This window comes from Numida meleagris, chromosome 6 (assembly GCF_002078875.1).
Source record: "Numida meleagris isolate 19003 breed g44 Domestic line chromosome 6, NumMel1.0, whole genome shotgun sequence".
Lineage (NCBI taxonomy): Eukaryota > Metazoa > Chordata > Aves > Galliformes > Numididae > Numida > Numida meleagris.
Window position 1 is genome coordinate 24,392,524 of NC_034414.1, and position 14,529 is coordinate 24,407,052.

Here is a 14,529-nt window from a genome sequence, read left to right on the forward strand (position 1 = left end):
TTTGTCCCTGAGGACTTCTCTGCTCCCCTGGAGCTCCCACAGCAGCACTTTGGCCTGGTGGATGGTACTGCTCTTCCCTTAAACGCCCTCCCATTTCTCACGTACTTCAGTACACTCATTCCTCCAGTAATGACACAGCTCCCGAGTCCTCACCCCACTGTCTACCCACAGATTATGGCATTAAACCAAAACAACCTCGCTTCAGGACCATGGCATCCCGGAAGCAGCCAGCAGGACTGCACAGGGCTGGCAAAACCAAACGTGATGAGCTTGACTTGGAGTACTACTATGATGCCTAGCTGAGAGGGACAGCAGGGCACTCAGGTAGGTGTGGGGTGCAGGAACAGGGGCTCTCCAGCCATACTACAAGATAGGAGGAGAAGCTGGAGGAGCTGGGGTTGCTCACCCTGAAGAAGAGAAGGCTGAGAGCGGATATTACTGCTGACTTCAACAACCTAATGGGAAATACGGGGAAGATATAGCCAGATTCCTCCTGGCATTGTAAGTGGAAGAGCAAGAATTAAGTTATGCCAAGAGTGGTCTTACAGTGGTCTCTGACCTCCAACGTTTGCAAATGTGAGAAACTCCAGCTTTTTGGGCTCCCAAGGGAAGGAACAAGCCAGGGCCCAAACCCACTGCCATGGGACACAAACAGCACTGCAGCCCTGCTCCATGAACCATCATATTTAATAGTTGTTGCCATCACAGCAGATCCAGCTGAAGCACGGAGACCGCTGGCTGCAGGGACCAGGAGAGCTTTTGTACTTCCCTGGAGATGTGTACGGCTCCCTGCAGGCTTTAGCCCTTCCCTGCTCCATTTCTGGCAGGCACTCCGGTCTGCACAGGGCTGAGAACCACTGCAGTGGGATGGCTCAGCCCTGTCCTGCCTCTGCCACCTGCCGCTGGAGGGGATAGAGGGGGACAAGGACAGAGAAACGCTCCCCTCCCCATGGTGTGGTCACTGCAGAGAGGTAGGAGGGAATTTCTCTCTCCCCTGGGCATGGATACAAGAGAGGAGGGATGGGGGCAGAGGCAGAGGTGAGCTGTCTCAGCTCATCCATCCTTTCTCTGGCACTCAAAGAGGAGATGCTGGGCTCTGTCCTTCCTGCCCAGCAGCCTTGTCCCTAGGGCCAGGCAGGGAAGTGATGATCTCTGCCCTGGCAGGAGCCATCACATAGTTCTTGTTGGCTGTAGCTTCTTGTGTCTTCATCCTACAAGAGTCTGACTGCCACTGCATTAGAAGTCACCCCTGAGGGATGTGACGGGAAGCTGAGCCATGGTCACAGCGAGGAGATATTTTCACCCCAGCCTGCAGCGGGGAAGGGCTGGAGAATGCCAACCCTTCCAGCACTGACAGGTTGGGCAGCCAGTGGGCGCTTCTCCAATAGAATAAACTAAGTATTTTGTACAATAAACACGATTTGTCCAGCCCTCCCCCCTCCCGCCCCCCCCAGCCTGAGGAAGGGGAGCCACAAAAAGAGGCAACTCAGGGCCCTGGGAGCTGTTCCACAGGCCCACTTCTCCTCCAGTCTCAAAGCAGCTCTTGTCCATGCACGATGGGGAAGGGGCGAGACTGCAGCCCTGGCTGTGCAGCAGGTGCCCATGCCAGCCCCTACTCCAGGTAGATGTCTTCCGTGGGGCACGTGTACTCCACATACTCCTTGTAGAATTGCTGAAAAGCCCTCCTGCAACACAGCAAGGAGCAAAGCTCAGCTGCACCCTCCCCAAGGCATTTACAGAGCCCATTTTGCTTCCCTTCTTGCCCTTGCCCCTATCCTGATGTCAGGTCAAACCCCAGCCCAGCTCTGAGAATCTCAGGCATTAGTGCCCAGAGGTGCTGCTGGAACAAGGTCTCCATCTCATCTCTGAGCCTCCACACAGCCCCTGTGTTTCAGCCATCTGCCTGCAAAGCTTTGCACTGGGACTTGTTCCAGCACTGTCAGGAATATGCTGCCTATAGCAGCTTCAGCTCTGGCTCTGTCCCTGAGCCTCTCGCTGGAGGGAAGAGGTGCCAGGCTCTTGTTCCTGCTATTCCTCAGGAGGGAGCACCTTCCTCCCAACCCAGGACTTACCCTACAGACTCCGCCAGTGGCTTTGTGGACTCCTCCGAGACAAAGACGTGGCACGCAAATCTGTGGTCAGCAGGGTGCTTGGTGATGAACCCAAAATATCTGAGGGTGGACAAAGCAAGTGAGACTGGACTGGCAGACAGGCAAAAATAAATACCCATGCCTACCCCTGGCAAAGGGGTTTGGGACTCAAACCCCAGTGATGACCGCTTCCCATGCCCAGGCCCATATCAGGGATGTGATTCCCACCAAAAGGCTCCTCCCCACATGAAGCTGTGGGATGAGGATGCTGGGAACGGGAAAGCAGTGATGTGTGAAAGCAGATGTGTGTTAAGGCTCTGATAGCAGCCCCACACTCCCTGCTACTCACTTGTTGTTCTTTGGATGGTATCCACAAAAGGAAATGTTCTTCAGCTGGAAAAAATGGCTACACTTGTTTACCTGGTGGACAGATAAAAGAACAGTCAAAGCTTTCTTCCTCACCAGCCCCATGGGGCAGCTGGTCTCCAGCTTTGGAAATAGGTGCTCAGGCTGAGCCCAGCAATCCGCTATGGTACCCACAGCCATGCTCTCGCACCCCACCCTCAGGGGACGTTTCCAAAAGGCTTTCCGGGAAGGCTTTGCTGTGTTCTGCCCACCATCTTGCTGTGCTCTGTTAGGCTACTTATGGAGACCACTAATCAGCAGCTTGCAATGCCCAGCTAAAGAGATTACAGGGAAGATCTGGAGGGCACCACTCAAAATAGTAGCAGAAAGGTTTAGGAACAGCTGACAGATTAGGGGTGCAGCTCAGCTCACAGCATCCTAACACAGCAACATGCCTGGCATCTGTGAGGGCACCAGTCTGCTGTAGAGCCCAATGCTGGGATCTCACCAGGCTTCAGGGACCTCAGTGGTGGGCCTACAACCCTTTGGATGGTGTTTCTCGCAGAACAAATAGCACATGGGGCAGAGACCCTTAATTTCCATGTGAACATGCATGGGACGCACCAGCAAGCTCAGAGCAGCAAACTGTAGAAGGGAAGAGGTAAGCAGGGCATTACCTTGCTGTGCTCTTTGGAGTCATCAGCTTTCACAGCTATCTTGACCCCACGCACGCTGATCTCCAAAACACAGCTGGAGGGTGGGTTAAAGTGCACAGTGAGGCGGCGTGTGGTAGCAATCTGGGGGGGGAGACAGAGACATAAATCCCTGGCACTCATAGGCAGCAAGCAAAGATGGCTCACCCCTTCCCATCTCCTCCCTGCTCCCAGGCAGGCTCAGCTCATGGTGGGACACTACCTTCTGCATGGCCGCGCACAGTACGTCATTGCCTTTGTGATAGGGAACCTGCACCGAGCCGAGGAACTTCACCCGAAATTGGTCCACCCAGTCGTTGCTCTTGGCCAGAGCTAGAAGACAGAGCACATGGCAAGGATCACCTCTGATGGCCATCTCCATGTTTCCAAACCTGCACCATTTCCCGCCCAGCACTGGGTACAAGCTCCGACCACCACTGTCTGGAGCTGCCCACGGCCCCGTCATTCCTTGCCTAGTGTCCCCCTTCCATCCCCTGTTCAGTGGTGAGGATGTGGGCAGGAGATTGGGGACATCAGCAGTACGGAGGCTTGGTACCTGTTATATGGTCTGGGTCCTTGGTGACTTCGATAGCATAGTAGGCGGGAAAAATGCCCCGGTCCCCTGTCCGCATGTTGTAGGCCTCGTACCAATAATCTTCCGCTTGCACTTCCACCAGCAAAGGGTCGTCCACCTCCAGCTCCAGCTCGTCCGCGTGGCGAGGCACAAACCTGGGCAGGGGGTCAGTAGCGCTGTGTCTGCTGGCAGCTCTGGTGGCATGCTCACCGACACGCTGCTGGGGCAAGGGCAGTGCGAGGCCTGCAGCCGGCACAACTGGGGAGCAGGTGTAAGGAGCCAAGATCTGATGTGCTAAATAGAGACCTGAGCGGGTTTAGGCTTAAAAGTAGATGGCACCTGGCACTAACGCAGGGAATCCCCTATGGCATCCCCCATGTGGCTCCCAGTGGTCCTGGGTGCCCTGGGAGGTCTCTCACCCTTGGGCAGATGTTGCCCAGCCAGTGCCTGGCTCCCTCTGGACCTGCTACCAGCCTAAAGGCTGTGGTTTAGTTCACAGGCTTCCCATGCTGGAAACTCCATCGTTTGGGTAGGACCTGAGTGCCCCGCACTCACCTGAAGACAGCGCGGTGGGTCTGCTCCTGCTCCTCGCCATTGATCATGCAGGAGAACAACCCAAAGGACTCGGCACCTAGGGAAGAAGGTAGAGGGGCACGTTGCAGCTTTGAGGGGTCAGCACCACACACAAGGACAAGACCCTCAGCTCACGCCTCATGGCCTTAGCTCAGGTCATGCTGGCTTGGCCATACCTCACACTAGACAAAAAAAACCCAACAGCTTGATGACTCCAGCTACCCCTGCCTACAGCTCACAAGGCTTTTCTAGCCCACCCCTCCCTAACCACAAGGAAAGAGGTGACAGGCTGTGGAACCAATGCGTGCCGGAGTTCCTCTACCTTGTTGGAGGCCCTGCAGGGCACCCTGGGCTGGGCAAGCTGGTACCAGGGCCAAGCAAGGCTGCCTAGGGATGCAGTCCCCAGCCCACATTCTCCCCCCGCCCAGCACTCACTGGAGGAGCGTGCCCGGCCACTCATGAAGACGTTGAGGAACTTCTTGGAGAAGTGGATGTCTGCCTCGGGGGTGGAGTCCTCGGAGAGGCAGACCGACTCACGCTTCAGCGCGTCCTCCTCATACTCCTCGCCAATGGCTGACTCGTAGGGTGAGGAGACGCAGTTGTCGTAGACGGTAGCTGAGTCGCTCTCGTCACTGTAGCCCGAGTAGCACTGCTTGAGACTGACCAGCTCCAGCTGCACATTCTCATCCACCACCAGCGTGTACTTGACTGAGTCGTAGGAGAGGGCGCTGGTGTCTGAGCTCACGGATGCCCTCTGAAGGCTATGGCCTGGCCGGTAGCCACTGCTCCCACCACCACAGGAGGCCCGGGGCAGGCTCGTCTTGTCAGGGGAGGACATGTAGTCCAGCACCTCATCCTCCTCACTGATGGAGGGGTTGGTTTTCCCAGCCAGAGCTGAGTAGCTGGAGGTGTCGATGTCAGAGCTGATAGACATGCGGTTCTCACTGGACTGTGACAGGAACGGCTTTTCGGTCTCCAGCGGGTCCGAGTTCTTCTGCACGGGTGTCAGGTAGATCTCCTCGGTGGCCTCCAGCCTCACGTCCGTCTGGTAGCGGATGCGGTCCCGGTGGGCCTCGGGTGCCCTCGACGTCACCACCACCACACTGGCGCCGTGGGGCGGAGGTCGGCTGGCAGCCTGGTGCTTCTCGGGGGGCCGGGATGAAGCAACACAGGCGGGTGCCATCTGGGTGGCTGCTGTGCGCCGGCATGGGCTCTCCGTGGACGTGCCCCGGTCTTTGGTGGAGGTTGTGCTGTTTTGGTGATTGACCTCATCGCTCAGGCAAACGTGGTCATGGGGAGGGGTCTGCTCACCTGCGGGGAGGAGAGCAGTATTGGCATTCCCACCGATAGGGATGCCCCAGGCTCAAGCTGGATACACGCTCACTGGGGACATTTTCCCAACCTTCTGCTTCAGAAAGGCTTGCCCCGGGCCCTGAGCCAGAGATTGACTCCTAGGAGTTACCAAAGGGTGCAAGGGGCTGCTCTTGGCCACCAGCTCCACAACTCACCTGTCTTCAGAGGGGACGATGACCGGGACACCCGCTCCTGCCAACTGTGCTTTTTCCCCAGAGAGTTGTTATTCAGGGTGTCCTGGGGAGGAGAACAAAGCCGCCTTGTCACCCCAGCAGTAAACAGTACGTGGCGCCTGTCCCTGCCCTCCCCACAGCGATGCGCAGCAGCCAGAGGCATCATGGTCCAAGAGCAATGCCTAGGACCGCCCAAGCGCTTCCTCAGAGTCACAGTGACCATCCTAAAATGCAGCCAGGGCATACTTTGCTCCCAGACTTTGCAGAGGGCTCTGGGGGCAGCACACGGCTTTGTCCCCCTGCAGCAGTGGCATTTTCCGTGCTGCTAGTTTTTGCTTAAGCACCAAGCTTGGGATTCTTGGGGTTTTCTCCTACAGCCATCAAAAGCAGCACAGGAGCTGCCCTGCTGTCCCCATCAACACAAAGCAATTCTTTGCCTTAAAGCCCACTAAGATCCATGGGGTACCCTGCTCCATCCTGGCGCACGTGGACTCCGTGTTCCTGCTGCCAGCCTTATCAGACCCTGTGTGGGAAAGCTCCTGTCCCCCAAGTCCTCAGCACAGACCATGCCCATGGCTCCCAGTGTGGCCCCGCAGCCTCCACCATCCCCTGCAAGGGCACCATCAACTCCCCCTCCCCAGCCCGCCATCTACACAACCCACACACCCCAAAAATACCTCTCCGCAGGTCTGGACGCTGGTTGGGACCAGCTGCCCGGGGGGTGCCTTTGCTGTCCCCGTCCCCCCAGCTGGATGTGGCTCCCACGTGCCACCGGCTCCTCGGGGTCCCTGCGCAGGGTGGGACAAGGCTGCCTGCTGTCCCCTTGTCCATTATGCTCCAGCAGGCTCCCCCCCACCTCCCCATCCCTGCTGCCTTTGTCCCCGGTGCCAGCTGCCCGGCAGGCATCCTCCTGGCTCCGTGCCCTCCTCCTCCTCCTCCTCCCACCCATGGCCTCAGGCAGAGCTGACATCAGCTGCAGGTTCCAGGCTGGTGACACCCAGCTCCGACTACGCCCCATCTGTCACCCGCAGGGACACCTGCCTCTAGCTTCAAGCCCCTCAGCTGTACGTCACCGCCATGAAAATCCTCCTACTTGGCAAGAGAAGCCACTGCTGAAGGCAGGAGGAAGGCAAAAATAGCCCCGTGCGCAGCACACCTAGTGTAGGTCTGCAAGGTTTGCAGGAGAGATGGGGCAAAGGGACTCCAGCTAGGAGAGTCAGCATGCGTGGCACTCCAGTGTCACCCTCCTGAGGACAGCCCCACTGCTGCTTCTCAGAAAACGCTCCATCCGAAACCTCCTGCAAGCCCTGAGAGCAAGCAAGACAACAGAAGCCTGGTCCTCCTCACCACCATTTTGGGCATTGTGATCGTCGCTGCGATTTTGCACGGGGCGCTGACATTGATGCGTCCCTTGCCGGGTGTCACCGCTCAGGAGCGGGGCCCCAGTCCCACCGCCGGGCACACAGGGCTGCGTCACCGGCCCGTCCCAGGCTGCAGCCGGAGCGCTGCCAGCCCCTGATCTGGGACGCGGTGCTGGGGCGGATGGCTCATTCACGCGTTCAGGATGTCACGCCTCATTAGCTCCTCGTCCCCACTAAGGTCCCTTCCTCGCTCCCAGCCGCCTTACCCTGGCCTCACGGGCTCGGGGCGGGCACAGCTCACCCTCGAGCCTCCCCGCGCTCGGGGGGGGCTCGGCTCAGCAGGGAACGAGCGCATCTCCCCCCGCATCCCTCCACGCCTCCGACCACGCACCCATCCCAGGCAGAAGCCCCCGGTGCCGGGAGCGGTCCCCGGGCCGGCGCTCACCTGGCTGCGAGGCACCTGCGGGAAGAGGTTGAGCGTGGTGGGGCGCTTGGGCCGGTAGCTGTCGGTGCTGGCGGGCGGAGGCTCCTTTTGCAGGGGCTCGGGCGCCGTCTGCTCCTCGGCCGGCGCGTCCCCGGCGGCGTCGATGAGGTCGAGCTGCAGCATCTCGGCCTGCAGCCGGCCTCCCTCCCCGCCGCCCGCCGCCCGCGCCGCGCCGCCCGCCCGGCTCACGCGGCCCTGCCGGGATCAGCGGCGCGGTCAGCAGGCGGGGCGGGACGGGACGGGACGGGGCGGCCGGTCGCAGCCTTTTAAAGGCGCAGGGATGCGCCCCGCGGCCCTCCCCGCCGCTCCCTGACACTCCCCCTCCAACCAAGCCCTCCCCACCAACGCGCCTCTTCTCGGACATCGCGGGCCCCGCTGGGCTGTGGGTCTGCGCTTCTCGTGGCCTTTAACAAGGAAACAGAGGCATAGGAAAAGGAGGGGGGGGAAATTCCAGCTGGCTGATACCTAGCTAAGGTGGACTTATGCGAGGCAGCTGCTGCCCACCAGCCCAGCCTGTTAGTGGGGCTGCCTTGGTGATCCTGTCTCACCAAAGCAAGCACTGGGAAAACTCAGAGGAAGAAAGTCCCGGAAGGATGCAGAACAGCAAAAGAGTTTGAGCAACATAGACCATAGGAGCAGTACTCCATTCAGGATTCAATAGCTAAGAAGAAACTACAACCGCTGCTGGTGCGTGTTAATGGGCTGTAGCACAACAGGCGGTGCTGCGGCCCTGGGCACGGATGGAAGCCACTTGATTCTCTCCAAGGGAAAGGCCTCGCACTCTGAAGGTGCTGGGAAGGAGAGGCAGGGACAGAGGAGGCTGTTTAAAAGCACCCTAAGCACACAGCCGTTGTGCTGCTGTGTGTCAGCCCGGCTCTGCTCCGTGCAGTGGGATCCCAGAGCAGCTGGGTGGCTGGCACTGAGCCACCACGCTGCTGCCATCAGCCTCCGGGTCAGGCGGCTGCAGCTGGTGCAGGTCGCACCGAGGCAGGGGGGAAGCCTAGGGCTCCTGAAGTGCTACTCTGCTGTAAAACCAAAAGGATTTGTTCTTCCCATGGCTGGCTCAAGACTTTTTGTGCATCCAGCAGAGGCCCAGAGCATGAAGGTTTAATACAGGCATACCCCAGCTCTTTTCCCTTGGGGACTCCTCTTGACATTCCCAAGAAGGTTTTTTTTGTTTGTTTTTTTTGCTTCCCATTTTTCATTTCTGCATCAAACGGTTTCAGCAGCTCCCACAACACAAACAGCACAACGAGCCCTAGCGACTGGCAGCCTACTATTCAGCCTTGCAGTAATCAGAGGTAAGGCACCCTGTGCTTCAAGACAAACAGAACAAGGCCAAACCCAAAGCCAAGACCTTGTGCTTGTGCTTCACGACCTGCCTTGCTGCACCCCGCCTTGGAGGAGCCAGCCGCGCCTTGCAGGCTGTGTGTTGGAGCCACTATTTCTGGAGATCTGCTAAAATAGCCCATGATGAAGTCATCATTGCTTTTCCAGGATCCAACAAAAAAAAAAAAAAAAAAAAAAAAAAAAAAAAAACCAACACCAAAAAAATCCCACCCCAAACCCTCCGTTGAGGTACTGTCTTCTGAGAGGGTATTCTGCTGCTGGGCTTCTCTGCCTGCCCGCCCCCATCCAGCAGCTGCCTTCTCCAGCCCCTTCCTTGTTTGCAGGGGACCTCTCACTGAGGATTTGGGTTAGCTCCTGCCCTTAGCAGAGGCCACATCCCCGTGGGATGCAGTGCTGAGGTTATTCCCAGTTTCCCAGTCTCTGCACAAGACATGCAGCCAAAACACTCCCCTGGGCCTGGCCGCTTCCAGCAGCCACCAGCATCAGGCTCTCGTCTCGTGAGACCCATCCTCTCCAGCTCTGAGAGCACCCAGCTCTCCCCACCCATGTTTCAGGCTGAAGAGCCCTCTCACTGCCACTGCTTTCGGTTCTTCTCCTCCTCGGGCAATCCCTCACATCCCGTGCAAGCCATTTGTATGTATTTTTAGCAGCTATTTTCTGAGTGTGTAGGCTCCTGTGTTTAGGATCAGCTCACTGTGTCCCTGCAACCAGCAGACCCAGGGCGTCCTACAGTGGGCGCTGGGCAAGGCGCAAGGCTCAGTGCCAGTGCCCCAACCACCCCTGCCATGGCACAGGGCTCTGCTTCACAGCATGGGGACACAGAAACTCCTTGACAAACCCCGCCACGTAAGGATTCCATTGTAAATGGGCAACACGGTGCATTTTTCTTGCCCTCATTCCAGGAGAGGGTTCCAGCCCCTGTCCTAACAGGCCTGGCAGACCATAGAGCAGCAGCCCTCCTCCAGCACCAGCCTCTCCCTGCCCCAGGAAGGTCCCATATTAGAGGTTGCAGGAGCCCACCACTGCCTCCCTGAGAACGGGTCTCACCACACCTCCCTGCTCACTACCAGCACAAAACTCACGGGCACAAAGCAGAACCCCCATCTTGTCCCCGTCCCAGCGCATGCACTTACCCGGGCGGCCAGGCTCTCCTTGCAGTGCAGGCTGATGCCACACTCATCGGTGATCTCGGAGAGGTCTTCATCCTCAAACTCCTCGAGACTGATGTCGTGGGTGAGCCTTTGGGGAGCAGAGACGGCTGTCACACACAGCACACGTGGGGTGGGATGCAGGCAGGGAGCAGCAACAAGCCCCCTAGGAGGGGCTCTCGGGGTCTTTACAGGGAAGAAGGACCAGGAAGCGGGATGCTTCTGGAGAGGAGAGCTGGGGGATGGCAGGGCACAGCTGGAAGGCGAACCCACCAGGACATGAAGATTGCACTGAGACCCGCATCCCTTGCACGTACCTACCTGCTGGCTGTGGCACGAAGCAGTGTGTGGATCCTCACAAGGGGGCTCAAGGGCTGTCCCAGCCAAGGTGCTCCCCAGTACAGAGGGCAGGGAGCTCCCTCTGTGCCAGATTCCCTCCCCGGCTTGGCTGCAGCATCCCCGCAGCCATTGGTGCTGCTCAGCACCCCAGTGAGCCCCTGAAGGCTCCCTTACAGCCTCACTCATTCTTTATGTCCCTTTGGAAAGTTTGCAGAGATTTCCTTTTAGCGGCTGCGATTGTGCTGACTGCCCTGCTCCTCACGTGCTCACTTGCGTCCCCAGGGAGCTCCTGGCTCCTGTGCATTAAAACATTTTTTCATTGTACTACCGCAATGCTCCTCGTGCTTGTTCCAGGGAGGAAAACACAAGAACCTAGCCAAAGAGTCCTCTGTCTGCCACGGCAGCCCCCCTGCAGGGCTGCGAGGGATGGAGGTGTCCCCAGGAGATGTAGCAGGGCCACATTAGGAGGGTCCCACATCCCCCACTGCTGCTGCCTGCAGAGACGCAGAGCAGGAGGCTCTCAGCACAGCCTTCAATGCACAGATTGATTTCTTCTCCTGTTACAAGGGTCACCGGTGTCATTACCATCCGCTCATTACCTCTGCCCACCGCGGGCCCCAGCGCAGGGCACGGCCCTGCCTCAGGGACGAGGAGATGCTGTGTGGGCAGCCAGCACCATCCTCGCCCGCACCCACCAGCAGAAGGGACCCCCGTGTGCAGCCCTTTTCTCCCCACGCTGCGTGCTGGCAGCTCTCTCCTCCCGCCCCGCTGACAAATCCCGCACATTCCCGCGCCCACAGCTCCTGCACAGCCGGGGGAACTTTGGGCTGCACTCAGTGCTGAGTTTGCTGCTGCCCTGAGGCACCGCTCGGGGCAGAGGGCGATGTGCCCACAAATGAGGGGCTGCCCTCATTCCCATGCACGGCCCTGGGGACAGCCCCCCACCCCGGCCCCACCAGTCCCCTACCATTTCTCCCAGTGGTCTTCCAGCCAGCTCTCCTCCTCTGTGCTCGACTCCATGCTCGGGGGCAGCTGCATTGAGGAGGACCCTTCCCCAAAGGGCACGCTCCCACCCTGAGGCAGTCCCCAACCCGTGGTGAGGAGAGGATGAGCACTGGGTGCCCGCTGCCCCAGCGCAGTCTATGGCTGCTGGCGCTGCTCTGTCTCCTCACTGCGCAACCTGGGCAAGCTCATTAAAAATAGATGGAATCAGCTGTCCTGGAGGGGGAAAAAAAATAAAAAATAACCTCCCCAGCTGAGCTGATGCCAAGTCCCTGCTCTCTGCTGGGGATGCTGACTGCCTCCGCCTGCCAGCCAGCCAGCCCGGCTCCTGGGAGAGCTCCAGCGACCGGTCCCCATGCCCACAGTGGGCATCTGGTTACCCAGTGCCGGTGCCCATTCCGCCCGCTCCTTCCCCCTGCCCTTGCTGCACCGAGCCAGGGGAAGGAGAGGTCCTTGCCAAGCCCCCCAGTTCGGTGCTGCTGGTGGGTTTTACTCGCTGTGCTGAATTTGGTGCCTCTCAGCTCCCAGATAGTGGCACCCTGGGCTCCATCTTCCATATCAGCTCTGCCCAGGGGCAGCTTCTCTCTTCAAATCCTCCTGGCTCAATGGAGTTAATTAAAGAAATCTCTGTCTCTGTGTTACTCTGCCCTTTCCTCATCTCACAGGGATGCTCTAAGACTTCCTGAGGGAGGTGATGAAGACTCTCCTTCATTGGCCTCCATGGGGAACACCCGCACCTTTCTCTCCTGCCCCTGAAAGAGGCTGAAAACACCAGCAAGGCAAAGCAGCTTTCACTCTTATCAGCTCCATCACAGCCTGCAAAACCCTGAGCAGGCCTAACGGGGTCCAGTGCCCGCAGGAGCTGCAGGGGTCCTCCTGAAGGTGCATCCCATCCACTCTCAAACACCTGTGACAAGGATGGCATCCCCCCATCTACCATCCAAAAATGGCAAGTGTGTGAGTAGCCCTGTCTACAGGGTTTGGGTGCAGGAGGAGCATGGCTTTAACTGCAGCAACAGCAGGAGAGTGATAATGGGAGTGCAGTCTACATCCCCCTCACAGGCAGGGGGTATTTACTGCATCACCCCCGTGGCTGCTGCCCCTGAGGCACTCAGCTCTCCACTCTGCTTCCCAGCTCCAGCCAGCTTGCTTTACAGCAGGCCCCAGGCAGGAGGAGGAGGAGGAAGAGGAGTACGAGGAGGAGCTGTGCACGCCCACAGCATCCTCTGCGAGCAGCCTGTTGCGGGAGGGAGCCAGTGGGAGAGCTGGGGAGCAGGAGGGACTGTGGGGTGGGCAAGAGATGGGAGAATAGGGCAAGGAGATGGGGCTAGGCTCAGCGGGGAGTGGGGTGGGGGCTGGGACTTGGTGAGGGCAGCATAGCATGGAGGGGGCCCAGTGAGCCCAGCTGTCAGGGTCCCTCAGATCCAGACCAATCTTTGGTCTCCCATCACAAAAATCAGGGTCACCCACCTCAACACCCAGAACACCGCCTCAATACCCAGCCCGTCATTGCCTCAGCGCACAGCCCTTCACCTCATCACTCACCACACTGCTGCTGGGATGACCAGCCCATCACCTCAGCACCATTGCACCACACAGACCGCTCAGCCACAGGTGCAGCGAGGCAGACCTGGCTATGTCACCTTCCGCAGCTGGGCACAGCTCTGAGCACAAGGCTTTTGAAGGATTATGTGGAGGATGGGAGAGATGAATGCTTTTGTTTCTGGCTCCTAAAACGCCATTGCAGCAGTGGGCAGCCACCTCCAGAGGCCCTGTACCCGCAGGTCTCCTCTCACTGCCCTCCACTCCATCTCAGCCAACACCAAAGCCACCAGCCCCGTGGCCTGCAGGCCCCCAAAGCCTCAGTGCTGTCACCTCCTCGCCACATCCTCTCACTATTCAAGTCACCCTGTCACCTCCTGCATGGGGCAGAGTGCCCCCGGATGAGCAGGAGCCCTGGGAATGGTGCTGCACACAGGGCCAGCTCGATGCCCTCAGCCCCCATTCCCTTCCTAGCCCAGCGGCAGCCATTCCTCATGCAGTGTGTGGCTGGTAGGCGTGCAGCTCTCCCAGCCATGTTGCAGCAGCGCCCAGTGGCTCAGGAAGGCAGCGCTGCAATCACAGGAAGCCACTGGAGCACCCAGTGGGGGACCCAGGGGCAGAGGGAAACAGACAGAACCCGACTCAGCCCGACAGCACCTGGCCACCAACCTGCAGATCTGCAGGGCTGGGAGCTGAGAATCACCCACAGCTGGTGTCCAGCTGCAGCCCCAGGTGTGAAGACTCTGCTCATTCCCACCTCCAACATGTCACCACAAAACCACCCAGTGCCAACCACACTCACACAGAGCAACACCACCTCATCACCCTAGAGTGCTGGAGCCAAGCAAAGAGCAATGGCTGAAGGCGTTATGGCCCCAGAAGCACCTGGCCTGCCCAGGGTGGCAAGCAAGCAACGTTCCCTCGCCCACCGCACTCCCTTACCCGCCGAAAGCACCCCATCCCACAGGCGCTTGCAGGTGGCATCAGCAGGCCCGAGCCCCCCTGGCCCTGCGGGTCGGCACCTCCGGCCGTGCCCGGCCCGGCCCATGCCGTCGGAAGTCCCCGCGAGCGGCTGCACCGGGCGTCACAGGAGCAGCCCCCCCGCATCCCAGATCGATGGCCGTAGCAGTGAGGATGTGTCCTGGCACGCTCACCCCTGCTGGCCTGGGGCTGCTGCTTCCTTCACCGGGCTGGGGATGAGAAGGCAGCACCGGGGGGGTTTCTAGGAAAGGGCTAGAAAAAGGCTTTCCTGGGGGTGGAGAAAGAGATGGAGCTTGGCGCTGGGGAGAGGTGGCGAGACAGGTGAGGAGCCTGGGGGGGACAAAGGGGGTGTGGGGCCGAAAGCAGGAGGCTGAATGGGGAAAGGGATGAGGTATGTGGAGCTGACATGGGAAGGCGGGGGGGGGAGGGGAAGGGAAATGAAGCAATGTATGGGGGTACTGAAGCAGTGGTGTAGGGGATGATGGATCAGGTGGGGTTCAGCGATGCGTAGGGTGGGGGGGG

The 14,529-nt window shown here is 59.2% G+C and overlaps 1 protein-coding gene across 2 annotated transcripts in view; it reads right to left on the reverse strand.

Moving 5' to 3' along the window:
* Positions 670-14,529, reverse strand: part of MAPK8IP1 (mitogen-activated protein kinase 8 interacting protein 1) — a 14,222-nt gene continuing 362 nt past the window's right edge. The window contains exons 2-13 of one of the 2 annotated variants that reach the window (XM_021401738.1): positions 10,129-10,234; positions 7,607-7,840; positions 6,478-6,588; positions 5,783-5,864; positions 4,710-5,585; positions 4,257-4,332; positions 3,684-3,856; positions 3,351-3,460; positions 3,113-3,232; positions 2,440-2,510; positions 2,073-2,171; positions 670-1,685 (exon numbers count right to left, since the gene is read on the reverse strand). In XM_021401738.1, coding sequence (XP_021257413.1) covers positions 1,613-1,685; positions 2,073-2,171; positions 2,440-2,510; positions 3,113-3,232; positions 3,351-3,460; positions 3,684-3,856; positions 4,257-4,332; positions 4,710-5,585; positions 5,783-5,864; positions 6,478-6,588; positions 7,607-7,840; positions 10,129-10,234 — 2,131 coding nt within the window. In that variant the 3' untranslated portion in view covers positions 670-1,612. The remainder of the gene's footprint in view (positions 1,686-2,072; positions 2,172-2,439; positions 2,511-3,112; positions 3,233-3,350; positions 3,461-3,683; positions 3,857-4,256; positions 4,333-4,709; positions 5,586-5,782; positions 5,865-6,477; positions 6,589-7,606; positions 7,841-10,128; positions 10,235-14,529) is intronic. The other variant, XM_021401739.1, reaches the window with a different exon arrangement.